The 13,674-nt window shown below is 47.3% G+C and overlaps 1 protein-coding gene across 1 annotated transcript; it reads left to right on the top strand.

Annotated features, from left to right (window-relative positions):
• Positions 1-332: 332 nt before the first annotated feature.
• LOC137301217 (complement C1q subcomponent subunit A-like) lies at positions 333-13,290 on the top strand. The gene is made up of 3 exons (XM_067970694.1): positions 333-442; positions 4,618-4,782; positions 9,676-13,290. Exons 2-3 carry the CDS (start codon positions 4,623-4,625, stop codon positions 10,263-10,265), a joined length of 750 nt encoding a protein of 249 aa, XP_067826795.1. The 5' UTR covers positions 333-442; positions 4,618-4,622; the 3' UTR covers positions 10,266-13,290.
• Positions 13,291-13,674: the final 384 nt, after the last annotated feature.

The raw sequence follows: 13,674 nt of genomic DNA on the forward strand, positions 1-13,674 counted from the left end.
AGACCTCAGTCTACAGTCATCATGGACTGGTGTGAACGAACCATTACCGACAGAATCATCACGCTGGGAGCAAGGAAATAATAATAAGCTCAGAATAAACTATTTTTAAGAGGCCTGATTGGATTTATTGATCACATCTAAATAACATATAAGGAGTAAAAAAAACAGAATTGTCCTTTAATTTCAGGAGAAATATTCTCTGCCGAGAAAGAATAAAATGCTTGAGTTTAACCAAGCTACTGGAAGAGAGACTTGGCACCCCTCCCCCCTCAGGGAACCACACGACCAATCCTGCCTTCTCTCTGATTTGTAATCTGGTTGAAGTTACACAATAAGTGTTTAATTTCCCCTCCTCTCTTTTGTAAATGACATTACCAGAAGTGAACGGCTTGTTGTGAGTGAGAGCACAGACTTTTCTTGCCTGTAAGGACTACTTTTTAAGGTAAGTTATAGTTTCAGAGAAACTGTCCATTGGAAAAATATACATTACGTTGTTGTACTGGAAGTGCAGACCTGTGAGCAGGAACGTACTTACTCACAGCTCCATGGGATAGATCTCAGCCGAGCTGTGTTTCAATTCATCAAACCCCACTTCAGTCTGCTCGAACTTATACTGGCTGCCTTTCCTCTCATCCTTTTTCTTTCTTGTTGAAATGATATTGTTTAGAAGCCATGAATCATTTTTGGTGATGAAATGGATGTAATTTGATGTACATTTTAACAGCATTATTGATGTAACTATTAATAATTTAGAGATTAAGCCATCTTTCAGTGATAGCTTCGAAATAACTGAAGCTTTCGACAGCACTAGAACCAGCCTGTGAGAGTGTCTGTCTTGTGTCCATTTTAACTTCTCACTTTAAACTGTTGGATAGAATCAGTGCCAGGGCATGAGTAACAGTCACCCGTGGAATGGCAGTGGTGCGATTTTATATGTAAAAAAACTTTATGGGGTAGAAATGCGTCTCGGGCAGCAGTGCAAAACGGGCAGCATCGCACGGGCACCTGTCCGTTATAGGCCCCACCCGTTATAGGTTCCGCACGATATTCCGTTCTATTGAAGTCAATGGAATATTGGGCGGGGCCTAGTACTGCCCGATGTAAATTTTTACCCCTGTAAACATAACCTTCCCTCCATCATGAGGACAGGAGTGGGGATGTTCGCTGATGAATGCACAGTGTTCAGTTCCATTGGCAATTCCTCAGATAATGAAGCAGTCCGTGCCCGCATGCAGCAAGACCTGGACAACATTCAGGCTTGGGCTGATAAGTGGCAAGTAACATTCCCAACACACAAGTGCCAAGCAATGACCATCTCCAACAAGAGAGAGTCTAACCACCTCCCCTTGACATTCAACGGCATTACCATTGCCAAATCCCCCACCATCAACATCCTGGGGGTCACCATTGACCAGAAACTTAACTGGACCAGCCACATAAATACTGTGGCTACAAGAGCAGGTCAGAGGCTGGGTATTCTGTGGCGAGTGACTCACCTCCTGACTCCCCAAAGCCTTTCCATCATCTACAAGGCACAAGTCAGGAGTGTGATGGAATATTCTCCACTTGCTTGGATGCGTGCAGCTCCAACAACACTCAAGAAGCTCGACGCCATCCGCTTGATTGGCACCCCATCCACCACCCTAAACATCCACTCCCTCCACCACCGGCACACCATGGCTGCAGTGTGTAGCATCCACAGGATGCACTGCAGCAACTCGCCAAGGCTTCTTCAACAGCACCTCCCAAAACCGCGACCTCTACCACCTAGAAGGACAAGGGCAGCAGGTGCATGGGAACAACACCACCTGCACGTTCCCCTCCAAATCACACACAATCCCAACTTGGAAATATATCGCCGTTCCTTCATCGTCGCTGGGTCAAAATCCTGGAACTCCCTTCCTAACAGCACTGTGGGAGAACCGTCACCACACGGACTGCAGCGGTTCAAGAAGGCGGCTCACCACCACCTCCTCAAGGGCAATTTGGGATGGGCAATAAATGCCGGCCTCGCCAGCGACGCCCACATCCCGAGAATGTATTTAGAAAAAAAGTAAACCAGTAAAATGAGGAACTCCTGTTGCAGAAGATAAGCTGTGAATGAGTTTGTGCACTGCAAATACACACAGACCAACACACAGGCTGGAATGTGTTCAAGACATCTCGACCCCAAGATGTGTTATTCCTTGTTAAACTCTATAATTACACTATGCAGTGTTTGGAATTCTAGTTATGCCTTTCCTTTCTCCGGGTTTGGTTGATTGTGTTCTGTGATTTTACTGGTGATGGGGTGATGGCTGATGGCTGGAGAGGGGTTGGGGAGTGGGTAAAATATCAGGATCAGGTAATCCAACCCCATTCCTGCCCCTTTAAATTTTAAAGTGCAGAAGTCAGGCCATGGACGAGGCTCCCGCAAATGGCAGGCGGGGCCTAATTAACATTCCAAAGTTGCGGCCTGACAACATCATCAGCACCACGGCTTAAATTTAACAGTACGTGAGGGGGAGGCTGTGGGATTCCCAGCAGTTGAACCGAGGATTCCCAAGGTAAGCGGCTCTTTCAGAACTCCTTGTGGGTCAAGATGATCAGGAGTGCTCCCCACCAGGCCCCTCAAGGAAGCTTGGAGTGTTCCCCCTAGCCCCAATCTCCAGCCTCCCTCCCCCAGCTCTCCCGATCATGGGCCAGGATCTCCGTATGGGGGGCTGCCAGCGGGAGGCAGCCCTACAAGATGCAGCCTTACCGGGTTCTTCCGCTGTTTTTGTCCTCACCCGCACCCCCCCCCGCCTCCCCGTAAATATCGGGGCCACCATGCGCCTCCCTCAGCCTAGTAAGGAGAGACTCTCTCCAATTAATGTCCGAGTATGTTTATCCACCCATTAGCGAACAGAGTAAAAGCTCATTAGAGCTAATAGTGGATTGCTTCGAGTATTGGGGGAGAAATCGCAGGGTGTTGTTGCATTGCCAGAGTGTGATGGAGTAGAGCTACGGGCCTCTGCTTCCACCTGGCACTGACCCCACCCAAAGTCCAAGGGACAGGGTTGTTTAATTAATAGGGGTGTGTGTCCACACCCGCTCCACTGGCCCTAAACAAAAACAACGACTTGCATTTTTATAGCACCTTTAACGTAGTAAAACATCCCAGGAGCAGTTATCAAACAAAATTTGACAAGGAGCTGCATAAGGTGCTATTAGGACTGGTGACCAAAAGCTTGGTCAAAGAGGTAGGTTTTAAGGAGCGTCTTCAAGGAGGAGAGAGAGGTGGAGAGGTTTAGGGCGGGAATTCCAGAGCTTAGGGCCCAGGCAGCTGAAGGCACGGCCGCCAATGGTGGAGCGATTAAAATCGGGGATGCGCAAGAGGCCAGAATTGGAGGAGTGCAGAGATCTCGGAGGGTTGTAGGGCTGGAGCAGGTTATAGAGTTAGGGAGGGGTGAAGCCATGGAGGGATTTGAAAACAAGGTTAAGAATTTTAAAATCGGGGCATTGCCGGACGGGGATCCAATGTAGGTCAGCGGGCACAGGGGGGTGATGGGTGAACGGGACTTGGTGCGAGTTAGGATACGGGCAGCAGAGTTTTGGAGGAGGTCAAGTTTCTGGAGGGTGGAAGATGGGAGGCCGGCCAGGAGAGCATTGGAATAGCCAAATCTAAAGGTAACAAAGGCATGGATGAGGGTTTCAGCAGCAGATGAGCTGAGGTGGGGCGGAGACGGGCGATGTTACGGAGATGGAAGTAGGCGGTCTAGGTAATGGAACAGATATGTGGTCGGAAGCTCACCTCAGGGTCAAGTAGGACGCCAAGGTTGTGAACAATCTGGTTCAGCCTCAGTCAGTGGCCAGGGAGAGGGATGGAGTTGGTGGCTAGGGAATGGAGTTTCAGCGGGGACCGAAGACAATGGCTTCGGCCTTCTCAATATTTAGTTGGAGGACATTTTTGCTCAGCCAGTATTGGATGTCAGACAAGCAGTGTGGCAAATCAGAGACAGTGGAGGGGTCTAGAGAAGTGGTGGTGAGGGAGAGTTGGGTGTCGTCATTGTACATGTGGAACCTCCAAGGAGAGCAAGGGGCAGCTTAGGCCAAAGATTAAAAGGTGCCAGATCATTTTCGATCTTTCCTGCTGCTATGTTGGGCCGTGTTATTGATGGCCTGAAATCCTGAGACCAGTCACCATTTGTAACTTTGTGGTCCACTTTAGGCCAAGAACAGGACCTATCTCTGCTCTCAGCCACCATTGGTCCCACTGGGCCAATCAGGAACGCCCCCCTCCTGATGGGGTATGAAGTGGGGGGGTGGTGATGAAGAAGTGTATCCCCGGATCAGGAGTCGCTGCTTAGTGTTAATGGGGCCGAAGACTAATAGATCCAGGTCTTCCCCCAATTCCCAGCCCCTCCCCACCATGATTCTGCCAGAATTGCATGCACCCCAGGGGTGGAATTTCTAGCCTATTGTGTTTAATCTGCTGGCTCCTTTTAGAAATGGCAGCTTCTGCTGCAGTGTAATGCTCAGTCACATGACTAGTCAATGTGAGTGCAGTAACCAAGTGTGTCTAGTTATTTGAAGAAAAATGAACGCTAACACTTTAGTGATGCCTTGTTATTGTCAGTTCTTGCTTGTTCCGTACAGACACAATGAAGCATGTGGGGCTGGTGCTGCTTGTTCTGATAACACGAGTCGCTCCTGGTACAGGCGTGTGTCGAGCACCAAATGGCCATGATGGTTTGCCTGGTCAGCAGGGCTCACCAGGCAGAGATGGGAGACCCGGAGAAAAAGGCGATACAGGAGACCCAGGTAATACATAGCAGTTTTGATTATAACAGGCACCTGTGTACATCGTCTTGATCAATTAATAACAGGTTTAAGAAACAGAATGAGACTAGGAACGAATGCTAATCCAGGTCCAAAAATATATATATGTGCATTTGTCTAATTAGGAAGAGGTACAGATGAAATGGGCTCGACCTGGTCCGTGGCCTGGAACAGCAGCTCAGGGATTGAGACATGATGAATTTGAATAAACTCCTGGCGCATGAAAGGGTTTTCCAGTGGCCTCACCCTGTAGCACTTCACTGCGGAGTGCAAAATCCGGCATGTCAGCAGCTCTTAAAGGGCTGCAGCTCACCATAAAAGGTAAAATTGTGGTGGTGCCAGAAAAGCAGGCTAATAGTTCCCAATGGCACGGCTGACACACGTTGACAGTGCTGCTATCTGATGGGGGGGGGGGTCCTGCTGCAGGAGGTGCACCAATAGGTGGCCATATTGGGGACTGAGGACCACCAACTAGGCAAAAGCATAGACAAAAGCTACATGGAACTTGCCAACTGGGTCAATGCAAACACTAAGGTCGCTCGCACCTGGCTGCAAATAAGGAAGATGTCTGTTGGTATCAGGAGGAAGATGAAGGTAAGTGTGATTCTTACTTTGGATCACATATTTTATGGGCTCTTCAAGCATGGCAACTGCCATACTCTCTGAGAGAGACCATTTCAAGCTCTTGACCCTTCCATCGCCCTTTAGCACAAACTCCTCTATTGTGCCAAAGCTGGACGCCATGCTTCTGTTACAGGTACAGGTGATGGATGTAGAACAGAAAACAAATGTCCAGCCTTCCAGCCCAAAATGCTCCTCTGAGGTTAGAGGTTTCTCATTGGGGTCAGCACCACCAATGCAGCGGATAGTGGGGTCAGCACCACCGATGCAGCAGATAGTGGGGTCAGCACCACCGATGCAGCAGATAGTGAGGTCAGCACCACCGATGCAGCAGATAGTGGGGTCAGCACCACCGATGCAGCAGATAGTGAGGTCAGCACCACCGATGCAGCAGATAGTGGGGTCAGCACCACCGATGCAGCAGATAGTGGGGTCAGCACCACTGATGCAGCAGATAGTGGGGTCAGCACCACCGATGCAGCGGATAGTAGGGTCAGCACCACAATGCAGCAGATAGTGGGGTCAGCACCACAATGCAGCAGATAGTGGGGTCAGCACCACTGATGCAGCAGATAGTAGGGTCAGCACCACCGATGCAGCGGATAGCGGGGTCAGCACCACTGATGCAGCAGATAGTAGGGTCAGCACCACAATGCAGCAGATAGTGGGGTCAGCACCACAATGCAGCAGATAGTGGGGTCAGCACCACAATGCAGCAGCTAGTGGGGTCAGCACCACTGATGCAGCAGATAGTGGGGTCAGCACCACTGATGCAGCAGATTGTGGGGTCAGCACCACTGATGCAGCAGATAGTGGGGTCAGCACCACTGATGCAGCAGATAGTAGGGTCAGCACCACAATGCAGCAGATAGTGGGGTCAGCACCACTGATGCAGCGGATAGTGGGGTCAGCACCACTGATGCAGCAGATAGTGGGGTCAGCACCACAATGCAGCAGATAGTGGGGTCAGCACCACCGATGCAGCGGATAGTGAGGTCAGCACAGCGATGCAGCGGATAGTGGGGTCAGCACCACCGATGCAGCGGATAGTGAGGTCAGCACCACCGATGCAGCGGATAGTGGGGTCAGCACCACCGATGCAGCGGATAGTGGGGTCAGCACCACCGATGCAGCGGATAGTAGGGTCAGCACCACCGATGCAGCGGATAGTGGGGTCAGCACCACCAATGCAGCAGATAGTGGGGTCAGCACAGCGATGCACCAGATAGTGAGGTCAGCACCACCGATGCAGCAGATAGTAGGGTCAGCACCACCGATGCAGCAGATAGTGGGGTCAGCACCACCGATGCAGCAGATAGTGGGGTCAGCACCTCAATGCAGCGGATAGTGAGGTCAGCACCACCGATGCAGCAGATAGTGGGGTCAGCACCACCGATGCAGCAGAAGTGAGGTCAGCACCACCGATGCAGCAGATAGTGGGGTCAGCACCACCGATGCAGCAGATAGTGGGGTCAGCGCCACCGACGCAGCGGATAGTGGGGTCAGCACCGCTGATGCAGCGGATAGTGGGGTCAGCACAGCGATGCAGCAGATAGTGGGGTCAGCACCACCGATGCAGCGGATAGTGGGGTCAGCACCACCGATGCAGCGGATAGTGAGGTCAGCACCACCAATGCAGCGGATAGTGGGGTCAGCACCACCGATGCAGCAGATAGTGAGGTCAGCACCACCGATGCAGCGGATAGTGAGGTCAGCACCACCGATGCAGCAGATAGTGGGGTCAGCACCACCGATGCAGCGGATAGTGGGGTCAGCACCACCGATGCAGCGGATAGTGAGGTCAGCACCATCGATGCAGCAGATAGCCCTGAGCCATCCCACCTGAGCTTACTTCTCCTTCCAAAAATGTGGGTACATTGGACTGTCACATAATGAAGCTGCTTCATGAACAACAGCTACTGCTGTGTATAATGTTACGTGTTGCTCAGATATCACGAGAAAGTTAATTGAGCTTTTATGTTAGCCTTGGGTTGATGTGAGGGCCTCCAATATCCACATAGCTGCTATCCATGAGCTCGAGGGAAAGCTTCCCACTCAATAAAAGCTCTGCACTCTATCCAGCTCGTGCCTCATTTCTGTAGGGTCTCCAATGCAGTTCCATAAATGCAGCAAGGCCGGACTTGTGCCCACCGAAACCCCAGACAGCTGACCCAATGCTGAATCCCGAGGTCAGTGGGCGTAGGATGGGACTCCAGCAGTAGCCCACATACAACGGGGGAAGGAGAAAATTAAGGAAGGGGGTGGAGCAACAGTACAACTTCATCATTTAAAGGGGTGAGCAGAGTCTTGCTGCAGCGGAAGGGAAAAGGCAAGCACTACCTCTCGGAGGCTGATGTGGAAATGTTACCGGCCCAAATTAGACAACCAAGGGCTGCAACAGTTGGAGTCCTGGGAAGAAGCCATCACATGCAGCAGCACGGGCCACGTGGAAGGACGTGGCTGTGAGTGGGCCCCCCATTAACCCAAGGACCCCCTTGCAGTGTTGGAAGAAGTTTAATGACCTCACTAGGTCAGCAAAGGTAACTGTGTCACCAGACAAAGAACAGAGTAACTAACTGAAACACAGACAAACACATGGGTATTCCCTGTTCCTTCTCCCAGAAACAAAGTCACTTGGAAGTACTCACGTCAAGTTCCTCACATCATGCAATGCATAATAGCACATTGAAATTTATCATGCTAAGTCTAGTTGTCTGGTAAAAACTAAACAAACTAAAGCTATTCTGACTTATCAGTGAGAGATTGCAGATCCCTCTGACTTCTTATTTATTTGAAGAGTGTGGGTGTTGCTTCATTGATAAAAGGCATCCAGCAGATGTTTGGAGAACAGTAGGATAATGGGTGGTCCTTTACATCCACACATTTAGAGCTCATAGAGGCACATTTCCTACCTCAAAGCTTGATGGGAAAATGACTGACAACACAATAATGGCATTCCTAATGTAGAGCTCGTGGCAGTGATGAACTGCAGACACTTCTCAACCAGTCTGTGCTCAGCTACTCATTATGGTGTGACTCAGTATCCAAACTGGTGAACTCCATTGAAATAGATCATTGTGAACACAGAAAAATCCATCTTAGACATGTTATCAGGGGCAAGAGAATTCCCCAGAGGGTGGAGGGTTCACCTTGTGGGTTAATGTGGTGCATGTCCTAGCAGATGGTTCAGGAGGAACACGGCTGCAGGTTGCCTCATAGTCTCAGCCAAAAAATGGTGTGTGTCACTGAGAGATCTAAAGGAGGTGGGGTGGGGGATAATCTAGCAGTGGAGGGAAATATATGAAAAGCAACTTAGAGCCTCATTTAGATGTGTGCGTGTGTGGTATAAGAAGAAACATACAGGAAATTAAAAACAGATAATTTTCAATTCAAGGCCTTGAAAGTCCTGGGGGCACGTGTGGCAGAGCGGATCCCCCTGGTTGTTCCAGCCTGAAGCCAGAAACTCCATCCCAAATTCCAAGGATGGGATTATTTGCATATCATGCATCGGGCCTGCAAGGCTGCTCTAGTCTGTCACCTGTCCCAATACACCGAGCTAAGCTGCCCCCAGGATCTTCTGGGCCAAATTTAAAATAAAGCAAAAAAGCCTTCACTCCATTTGTTTCTGCAGAGTAAGGTAATTAATTTCCTCCAGGATTGATTACATTAGTTTACCAAAGGCTTGGGACCTTTACTAGGCCCATAACAGATCCTACGCCTGCTCTCAGGCCTATCAGGAGGTGTACCGGAGGGAATTTCCTCCCAAGGCCTGGACCTCCCCCAGACACACCCCCTTACCATGGGGAGGAGGGGGAGGTCAGGTGGATAGTCTGCCCATGGATTACTCCAGTGGAACTTAAACAATCACAGAAAATGGGGCAGAAAATGGGGCAGAATCCCAGTTAAAATGTGTTCTGAACACTCCCCCCAGACAGAAGTCAGACTCCACCCCTTCGCCCCCAGGAATTTCACAGCTCAAGTCTCTATTTTGCTATAACTAAATAAATGAAAACTTCTCTGGTTCCAAAACTAGCAAACCTTGATCCTTTCCACAGTTCCTTTAAAGCCTCAAATAAATCTGCATTTCTGACCTCATAGCTAACAGCCACGCCAGCTGAAGGAATGCAAGTGTCCATATTTAGTTAACAATGTGCAGGATTCAGGTTGTCTCAATTCTGATGGATCAAACTGAACAGTGGAAGCAAAAGATGAATGGAGACATTCTTACTCATCTCTCACTCTCCTTATCCTTAGGTCTGTTCAGTGGTATTGTTGGTGAAAAAGGAAAGATGGGACCAAGGGGCGATCCAGGACTGCCTGGAACTCATGGCTTCAGAGGATATGTTGGTCCAACAGGGCTAAGTGGTGAACCTGGACTACCTGGGCAAAGAGGACAGAAAGGACGATCAGGGCAAGGGGGGGGTCTAGTGGGCAAAGAAAGACCTGCCTTCTCTGTTGTTAAAACCACCAGTAATGACCCTGCGCCTGGAAAACCAGTGACGTTTGACAAGCACATCACCAATGAGGGAAATTGTTTTGAAACCAGAAGTGGAATATTTCATAGTTGTAAAAATGGCTGGTATTACTTTACATATAATATAGTCTCTGAAGGGAACCTTTGTATAAACATAATGAAAAACACCAGAAAGGAAGTTGGATTCTGTGACTCTGGCGGCAGCAGAAATAACTGGTATAAATATCAGATGAATTCAGGTGGGACAGTACTTCGTCTTAAAAAAGGGGATACGGTGTGGCTTCAAACTACAGAGGGGAACAATAATATTTTTGGCTCAGAAGACCTCAATAGTGTCTTTTCTGGGTTTCTTCTCTTTCCAGCTGAATAATGCTTTGAATGCTTCACTGGCGATCCAACAATCTTCAGTTTATATGATCTGTTCACATAGTTAGCAAAATCATGTGTCCAACCACTCCAGTCATTTCCCACCCTGCCTTTCCCCCTCTCTGTTCTGCTGGATTCAACTTTATCCATAACAACATAGGAAAGCATAAAACTGATTTAAAAAAAACCCATAGTCCATCAGAATGGTCCCAAACATGTCTCCCTCTCAATCTCTCACTCCGTCAAATATCCATCCTTTTCCCACACTCTCTGTCTACTTTGCCTCCCATGACACTCCATTCCGTGAACCTACAAACAGGGCATTGGTATTGGTACAATACTGTACAGAGTGTGTTCATTTCAAACTACTGTGTCCACAAGTGATAATTAATCACTTTGAATCTACCAGCTATCTGTCTGGCCCTTTTTCTTCATATTGTTGGTCGGATCATTTTGGTGGAGAAAGGGGGAGATGCAGTGAAGAAGCTGAGTGTGCTAATTTCATCTAGCAAAACTTGACATAGCCCCAAAAAGCTGTCAACTAAAAACAGCAAAAATATATAGGTCTGTGATGGGTGTCAGCTGTTGCCCAGTGATAGCACTCTTGCTTTCTTAGTCAGAAGGCTGCGGATTCAAGACCCACTCCACAGATTTGAGTACAAAGTCCTGACTGACACTCCAGTACTGAGGGAGTGCTCCATTGTTGGAGGTGCAGTCTTTTGGATGAGACGTTAAACCAAGGTCCAGTCTGCCCTCTAAGGGAGATGTAAATGATCCCATGTCACTATTCGAAGAAGAGCAGGGGAGTTCTCCCCAGTGTCCTGGCCAATATTTATCCCTCAACTAGCACCACCAAAACAATTAATTGGCCATTTATCTCAATGCTGTTAATGGGACCTTGCTGTGTGCAAATTGGCTCCTGCGTTTCCTTACATTACAATGGGGACTACACTTCAAAAATACTTCATTGGTTGTAAAACACTTTGGGGCATCCTGAGGCCACGAAAGATGCTATATAAATGCAAGTTCTTTTTTGATATGTAGTTCCATTGAAAGTGGAGTGGGACATGGGCTCATCATTCCTTAAGCTGCAGGTACAGTACTGTTATGGATTGGTAATCTCTGTGCCTATGATTACCACAGTGACATGCAAGCAGTTATTCTCCCCTATCTCTGCAGTTCACAAAGGCACCGAACGCCCCTCTCCCCTCAGTTCACAAAGGCACCGTTCTCCCATTCTCCCGCCTCCCCTGAGTTCACACTGGCAATATTCTTCTCCTTTTTAACCCTCCCCCAGTTCAGTGAAGGTTTCTTCTGCAATGCTCCACCTCCAGTTCCCACTGGCATTGGTTTTCCCATTTCTTTCTTTGATGCCCACCTTGCAATCAGATCACTAAGGCAGATAAAGCTGGTAAACTCTGCTCTGTGCCGTCTTCTCCCATTGCTGTTTTACATAAAATTAAAACATCTCTTTTATTTTGCGAATGTTGCAGATAACAGTGCCACCAAAGTAAAAACCATATTTTTATTTTGCATTTACTCTCGAGAGGTGAATTTCGATATCAATGTTCAAAGAAGTTGCGTAATCAGAATTACAAATTGTATGTCTGCATTTTCCACAAGCAATCTGCGTTAATGATACTTCCTGTAAAAGGACTGCTTTTATTTACATAACCTCTCACTAACATTTCTGGGTCATTCTGGAACGAGCTCTCCAAAATGCTAAATAGCTGGATTATCCCTTCATTGATTAGCAAACTAACACAACAACCTTTAATAGGAATTACCGTTAGTCATGTTACGGACAAGAGCTTAATGTGCTTGTATAACATTTCTTTGTCCACTATTCTAAGAGGAGCATTAAACCATTAAAATAAATGGGCATTTACTCATTAAAGTAAATGGGCACTAGCCCAGCAAATAACAGACATACCAAAACATTAAAAGCACCAACAGAAAATCGTAGCCTTATATCTTCGCATTAAAGATTGGAATATATATTGCTGCTGCAGCTATTAGGTTTAGCATTTCAAAGATTAATTCAGTAGGAAGCACTTAGGTTATATTTAATTTCTTCTCGGATGAAAGTCATTCAGTGTTTTCACAGACCCAGGAATATACAGATCCTGGGATATACAGAGCCTGAAATATACAGAACCTGGAATATACAGAGCCTGGGATATACAGAGCCTGGAATATACAGATCCTGGGATATACAGAGCCTGGGATATACAGACCCAGAATTTCGCAGACAGAGAAGCAATAACAAGTTTGTTATTTTATGAAATAATTGAGATACTTGTGCTTTGAAGGTAGAAGCAACATCTAAATGTTCTGGATGGGGTTTGTTTGGAGCGGGAATGGGTGGGGGTAGGGTTATATTTTGGTATTTCACTTCCCCCACACCTGGAGAGATTTATAACATTTCTACCTGCCTTTAACTGGAGTGAATCCATCGTGAGTTACAGATTTTGTATTTATAGATCCATGAAAAATTTTGCTATCACAAATCTTAATTGTTGATGTGGGTGAAACTGAGAGAGAATCACCCTAAAAACAGCAGTGCAGGCTGGGAGTCTCGGTCAGACATGTCAGTACTGGAGAACTTTCCAATTTCATTACATTAAAAAAAGGTGCTGCATATTGTTCAATAGGAGAACACTCCGCAGGCAGCAAAGTATGAATGTGTACTAATATATAATATCTGTGAAATTAATACACAAGGCAGAAAGTTAAAAATTCTTAACCTGTAATAAGGTTAAATATGTAGATAAACATTACTGAGTACAGGAAAAGGTTTCAAATTCATTCTAATTTCTGTAACTGTGAGCAAGAAGGATTTAAAACAGTTCAGCAGGTGATTGAGATCATCAAACGTTAACCCCAAATTGCAATGATGATTAACTCTTGCTTTTTTCGATATATTTCATGTAAGGGCCTGCAGTGTGTACAATGTTAAACCATCCTGTTTATGTCTGATATTAACTATTGTATCTTTAAATAAAAAACAAATATTATTGATGTGAAAATGTAGTCAGAAACATATTTGTACCAAAGAGTAGCCTGTTTCCATATTGCTCCAGGTCCAAATCCAGTCCAGCCTGTTGAGACAAAGTGACGATCTCCCAATCTTGGGCTCAGCGGTTGGCCAGCTGCCATTAATGGTCAGACCAACAGAATCACGCCACTAGGCCGCAGTGTACTTGACGCTGAACTCCCAGCTCTGCGGGAGCAAAAGCTTTTCCAGTTTTGGAGATCGCACCGTGTCCATGTGCAAGCCCCATTAGTGCCTCCAAACGTACGTTAGTTCATTGTCTTGCTCGTGCTCTTTGGTGGCGTAGCCACTGATTCTCTCCGCATCAGCATAACTCACGGGTGGGACACCTGCGGGCTGATTCTTCCAAAACGCCACC

This window comes from Heptranchias perlo, chromosome 32, assembly GCF_035084215.1.
Source record: "Heptranchias perlo isolate sHepPer1 chromosome 32, sHepPer1.hap1, whole genome shotgun sequence".
NCBI lineage: Eukaryota > Metazoa > Chordata > Chondrichthyes > Hexanchiformes > Hexanchidae > Heptranchias > Heptranchias perlo.

Excerpts from the sequence above, each read along its gene's own strand:
- LOC137301217 (XM_067970694.1), top strand. The coding sequence starts at position 4,623 with ATGAAGCATGTGGGGCTGGTGCTGCTTGTTCTGATAACACGAGTCGCT. Across the intron at positions 4,783-9,675 it reads AGGCGATACAGGAGACCCAG|GTCTGTTCAGTGGTATTGTT; the intron begins GTAATACATAGC and ends CCTTATCCTTAG.